This window comes from Lacerta agilis, chromosome 14 (genome assembly GCF_009819535.1).
Source record: "Lacerta agilis isolate rLacAgi1 chromosome 14, rLacAgi1.pri, whole genome shotgun sequence".
Classification (NCBI taxonomy): Eukaryota; Metazoa; Chordata; class Lepidosauria; order Squamata; family Lacertidae; genus Lacerta; species Lacerta agilis.
In genome coordinates this window covers 8,626,151-8,632,520 of record NC_046325.1, presented here as the reverse complement: position 1 = coordinate 8,632,520, position 6,370 = coordinate 8,626,151, and the positions used below count along the sequence as shown (strand labels likewise).

General features: G+C 41.7%; 1 protein-coding gene across 1 annotated transcript; it reads left to right on the top strand.

The window, feature by feature from the left end:
- Positions 1–2,523: 2,523 nt before the first annotated feature.
- LOC117057320 (vomeronasal type-2 receptor 26-like) lies at positions 2,524–4,557 on the top strand. The gene is made up of 2 exons (XM_033168160.1): positions 2,524–2,638; positions 3,656–4,557. Exon 2 carries the CDS (start codon positions 3,658–3,660, stop codon positions 4,555–4,557), a length of 900 nt encoding a protein of 299 aa, XP_033024051.1. The 5' UTR covers positions 2,524–2,638; positions 3,656–3,657.
- The last annotated feature ends 1,813 nt before the right edge of the window (positions 4,558–6,370 follow it).

The window sequence follows — 6,370 nt, the reverse complement described above, 5'->3', positions numbered from 1 at the left end:
CCCGCACAGAGCAGTGACCGTTGGTGACAGTGTTGGATCTCCATCTCTGCAGCCTTGGCAGGTAATGTTACTGAGCCAAATATTCTCATGTCGGACTTCCGGCGAGGGTGCCATTGTCGGCGGCTGGGAGCTGTCTCGGTTCCGAGACAGCTCCGGTTTCCCCGGGGGCCAGGAATCCCGCAACCGCGCAGCGGGCTCCGGTAAGCAGCAGGAGGAGCATCCTGTGGTCTGGGCTCTCCAGCGGGCCCCATTGTGACGTCCTCTTCTCGGGATTTCCTCGTAAGAGGGAGTCCCGAGTGAACAGGCAACGGCACGGGGCTGAGGAGGCTGTCCCCAACCGGGGAAAATCAAGCAGCGGCGGCCACCGACACTTGAGCGCCCCCCCGTTCTTTCTCATTCAGACTAAAATAAGAAGAAACCCGTAAGCTGTAAGTACGGAGTTCAATTGGAAGTCAAAATTTGCTTAATTGGCTTTAGGGGAGAAACGTCAAAGAGGAAGTCCATTTCTCTCCCCTGTGACAGGAGAACAGTAACATTGGATCTGGCTGTTGCTACTTTGGCTGATACAAGGTTTTTCTTGACTTTGAGTTTCATCTATAAAGACCCCCTTTAGGGGTGGACGGAGATTTTTGAGGTATTTCATCGGACAGACTGTGGATTGTAAGGTGGAAAATTTTTGCACTCTGATTAGGGGGAAATGGCAGCTGTAATCTGAGACTTGAAGATGGAAAAGTACTGAACTTTGTTATTTCCTGCCTACTTCTGCCCTTTTCGGTTTCGTTTCTATGATGCCTACAGACCCAGCAATGACTTTAGGAGAAAGGAAAATTCTTCTGGAATTAGAACTTTCGCAACAGAATGTCATCGAAAGATTTTCTGAGATTGGAACGGCTTTTAGGAACTGCTAAGGAACTCAAAGAACTTAAAGAAACAAATATTCTCATGTCAATGAACTGAGTAGCAGAAGGAGGACAGGAAGTTGTCTTTTACTAACTTAGGCCTTTCAGTCATCTGTTTCAGTATTGTGTACAGTAGGGCATTCCAAACTTGGGTCTCCAGCTGTTGTTGTACTGCCATTCCCATCATCCCTGTCCACTGGTAATGCTAGCTAGGGATGGTTGCTCTTTTAGTGCAAAAACAGTTGGAGACTCAAGTTTGGATAGCCCTGGGTGTTCCGACTGGCTTTGATTCTCCAGGGTTTGAGTCATGAAGAGATTCCCTGTGTTACTGGAATATTTTGGCAATTGAATCTGAGAACTTTCCTTTTTTATAATATTTTTATTCATTTTATAAGAAAAAATAATAGAAACAAAACAAATACAAAACAAGCAACACACAAATTTCTTATATACTCTTAACATTTTTCCACTAACATCTTAGGGTGACTACCCCAGATCTCCTCCTTCTGAAATTCATTTTCAATCTTCATTGGCAGTTACATACTGTTAGCACTCACCCGAGATTATTTCCCTGTAACATTCTATCTTATAAAATCCACCTCCAGCATCATTACCAAAAACCTCTAACCACTTCCCTAAAGAATATAAAATTTAAACACTACAATATTTTTAAAAATACAATCTAAATTTCTTCCAATTTTCCTGCACCTTTTCCTCTCCTTGGTCGTGTAGTCTCGCCGTCAACTCGGCAAGTTCCATAAGTTCATTTGCCACTCTTCTACTGTTAGTATCTTTTGATTCTTCCAATTCTTGGTGATTAGTGTTCTTGCTGCTGTTGTGGAATACAAAAAGAAAGTAATATCCTTTTGGGGAATTTCTTCCCCTATGATTCCCAAAAGAAAGGCTTCTGGTTTCTTTATGAATCTGGGAACTTTTCGTGCAAGGAGATGCTCCACCAGTGAACTGCTACCCTTTACAGCTCCTCTTCTCATACGTAAAAAAAAAAAAAAAAAAAAACAGATGATAAAGTATTCTGCATCTTAGTCATGGTTACACACTTCCTGGTTTACATTTCACCATGTAACTTGACCTTGGAATCTGTTTCAGTTGGGAACATCAAATAGTTTGATTCTTCTTTTTTAAAACAACAGATCAATTCATTTCTTCAAGGTGTTTCATTTAACAATTCAGCTGGAGAAACGGTTTCATTTAATGATAACAGGGAAATGAGAGGAGGATTTGATATAATGAATCTGGTCACATTCCCAAACACGTCTTTCCAGAGAGTGAAAGTTGGACGGGTGGATCTCAGTGATAGAGGAAGTAAAGAGTTAATCATCAGTGAGGACAAAATTCTATGGCACCAAAGTTTTAACCAGGTACGGATTGTAATTACCCACCTGCAGAGAGTTTGCAGGTATGAGTAAAGCTACTAAATAACAACGGGAATAATGAGAACAACAATGATGTCTAGTGCATTCAGAAATATGATGTGGAATTGATATGCTCCCTTCACAAACACAGCTAATACTTAACACACATTACTGAAGCATAAGATGGCTCTGTGGGTGACATATATGAAAACTCTCCCACCCCCTACTCCTTTCTATAGGTGCTTCCCTTATCTTTGTGCAATGAACCCTGCCACTCTGGTCATCGGAAGAAAACGAAGGAAGGGGAAAGGTTTTGTTGCTATGATTGTGCTCCATGCCCAGAGGGGAAGATTTCAAACCAGATTGGTAGGTAAAGCTCTTGCATAAAATAAAAAGACTGACAAGCAGGCAGGGCTTGAGCTGGGCCACTTTTATTTAGTGAACATTACAAGATCAGAAGAGGAGGATGAATTCAAAAGGCAGAACTGTAGCCACTGGGTGACACAAAGGGCATTTTTTGAAACAGAACTCACCGGAACTCAGTTCTGGTACCTCTCAGGTGGGCACCATTGCCATTTTCAGAGTACGGGGGAGGTGTTCATGGTGAGTTGAAGCTGATTGAACCCTTTCCTATCTGGTCAGTTTTAGAGCACAGCCTGCTCCCCTTCGATACATAAATCCTGAAGCAAAAAAGCCCTGTGAGAGGTATCATATTTGGAGGAAGCTCAAAGCAAACTAAAGAATAGGGGGAAGTAGAGGTGTGGCAACCCAGTGATAGCCTATGGATACCCTGAATTATGAAGAGCTATGAAAGGCCAACAAAGAAATGCATTTGCTCTCCTACAATCTCTGGTCTCCTATTGAATTTGAAACCCTGCCTGCCCCTGCTTTGCTTTGCAATTTTGCAAACAGTTTTATTGCTGCTTTGGCAGAGAAAGCAAGAGTCCTCTGGTATAAATCCAGCTATGACTGTGGGAGGGAGATTAACCAAAAGCCACAGCAAAGGAGGGTGATAGGCGTGATATGCTAGAATGTGATTCTTCAAAACATAGCAACTGGTAGGCTGCAAGCAAAAGGGAGAAGAAAGAAGCACCTGCATGAATGAACAAGTGTTACAGGGGCTGGGAATCAAACCAAAGATTTGCTCCTCCAATAAGGCCCTAATGCAGACCTCCCTATCTCATACAACTTTTGTATGCGACAATATGGTCACTACTGGTTAGTCTGCTGTCTCTCATGGCCAATCTGCCACAAATGTGCCTTGACAACCAGTGCCTTGACAGCCATAATGTACAATTTGTCACAATACATGGTTCATTCAATGGACTAGATCAGATGAATTGCCGCTGGATTTCTGTTTATACTTTTCTTTATTTTTCTCAGATATGGACGTCTGTTTCAATTGCCCAGAAGATCAGTATCCAAACAGGAAGAGAAATGGATGCATCCCCAAAGTTGTACACTTTTTGTCCTATAAAGAACCTTTAGGGATCACTTTAACCTCACTTAGTGTCTTATGTTCTCTGATTACTGCTTTGGTGTTGGCTATTTTTATCCAGCACAACGATACCCCCATAGTCATAGCCAACAACCGAGATCTCACCTACACTCTCCTGGTCTCCCTCCTGCTCTGCTTCCTCTCCTCTTTGCTTTTCCTCGGCCAACCTAGGAAACTGACTTGCCTTCTCCAACAAACTGCTTTTGGCATCATCTTCTCAGTTGCTGTTTCTTGTGTGTTGGCAAAGACCATCATTGTTTCTCTAGCATTCATAGCCACAAAGCCAGGATCCAAGATGAAGAAATGGGTGGGAAAGAGACTGGCTCATTCCATTGTCCTTTCAGCTTCCCTCATTCAAGTTGGTATCTGTACTCTGTGGCTGACAACATCTCCCCCCTTCCCTGATCTAGACATGAATTCAGTAGCTGAAGAAACCATTGTACAATGTAATGTTGGGTCAGCCACCATGTTCTATTGTGTCTTGGGCTACATGGGCTTTTTGGCCATTGCTAGTTTCATTGTGGCCTTCCTGGCCCGCAAGTTACCTGACAGTTTTAATGAAGCCCAGTTCATCACCTTCAGTATGTTAGCATTTTGCAGTGTTTGGATCTCATTTGTTCCTACCTACCTGAGCACAAGAGGGAAAGCCATGGTGGCTGTGGAGATCTTCTCCATCTTGGCCTCCAGTGCTGGGTTACTGGGTTGCATCTTTTCCCCAAAATGCTACATCATTGTGCTGAGGCCAGAACTGAACAGCAGGGATCAATTGAGACGAAGAAAGGATTAAGCCATCTCTTGGTCCTAATCATACCCTAATGTCTGTTGGAGAAGGCAGTTAGGAGAAAGTTCATGCATACAACATTAGTTATTGACATTCATTTTAAATTTATCATTACATTTGACTACAAAGTTTCAGCTGCATTTCAATTTCCCTGTTAGGCTACATTACCAAATGCTTTGTTCAGCTGTCTGACAGGTTCTATGATGAAATATTGGTATTTAAGGGATATTGAAATAGCTGAATTTCTTTATGTCACACACATATTTTTGATTCTGATATAATGGTCTCTGTTTTCCACTCAGGCCTTCATTGTACATTGGTAGCTGGACATTACTGGATCAAAGTTTCTCATTTTATCTGTTGAAAAACAAAGCAAAAATCCTATTTTGTTTTATTACATGTGCTGTGGTTTCTTTCTCTTTTTTTACTTTGGGATTGAACTGGACTGGGGAATTCTGCTCAGTCCAGCAGTGGTCTATTCTTTCCACCATGCTCATCAACATCTGTATGGCAGCTTTGGGAGTGCAGATCTTGGAGTGAAGTCTCATCAGTACGATAATGGAGCTAAGACTTCTCCTCCCTGAACTCAGAATTAGCTGCTTCATTGCCTGAATAACACTGCATTCACATTTTGTTGAGTTGGTTCTTTAACACCCACCCATGCTGATTGTGTAGCCGTACTTGCAAGAAATTTCTTCTGCAGGGTTGAACTCGGATGAACCAATCTTAGAAAAGTGCAACTTGGTTACCTGGGGAAAATGAAGGGCAAATTATGGAAATTCCAAGAACTCCTAGAGAACAATATAATAATAATAATAATAATAATAATAATAATAATAATAATAATAATAATAATAGAGGGAAGTGTAACTGAACATGCCATCTCTTTCGTTCTGGGAGATATTGAGGATTACTTTTTTAAAATTAAAGCTCAGAGTCTGGGGTTCACTCAACATAGAACTGTTGCACTCAAATTCCCCAGTCGCATTCCTGAAGGGACCAGGTCCAATTATAATTTAGAAAGTTTTTGAGAAAAAGTGCCACTCAAAGTTCAGGAGCTAATGAAGTAATTATCTCCCTATGCAATTATCTAGATCACAATCATTTGTTGTGCTAGACAGAGCTCTCAAGAGTTTCCTAAGGACATCAGGAAACAGTCAACAACCCAGCATAGTATGGGCATTAAATGTGATAGTGAGATGCAGGAGTGTGGGGTATCGAGAGAGGGGGAGGTCATTATTATCAACACTTTTTCTTATAATGGAGTTTTAATCATTTAAGTTCATATTCAAAGCATTTGTACGCCTGCTCATGCTAAAAATAAGGCTAACAGTGCATCTTCCAAGACTGTTCAGCTGAGACAGGGGATGTGTTTGGACAACTCTGCATCTTCCAAGAGAGATCTTGAAGCTACCATGGTGAGGCTCTTGATGCTGATGCTGATGCCTCACACAATGCGCGAAGTCAGGACAATTAAGTGCCCTGCAGCTGATCCAATCCTTGTGCCCCATGAATGGGGCCAAGCAGGGGACCTCTTCATTGGTGGAATTGTTACTCAGAGCAACTACATTTTTAGTGAACTTTCATTCAAGGAACATCCATCCCAGGAGCTGTTTGACATTCCACAGTAAGCAAGAATATTCCCACCACCCTTATTTTATGTGTGCTCCACTGAATCAGCAAAGAACAACAACAAACAGCTTTGCATGTGTGATCATATGTTCAATTTTTTTATTGATTGATTGATAGAATGATTGATTGAATTTATATACTGCTCTGTACCTGTAGGTTTCATGGTGTGTCACAGAGTAATAATCAA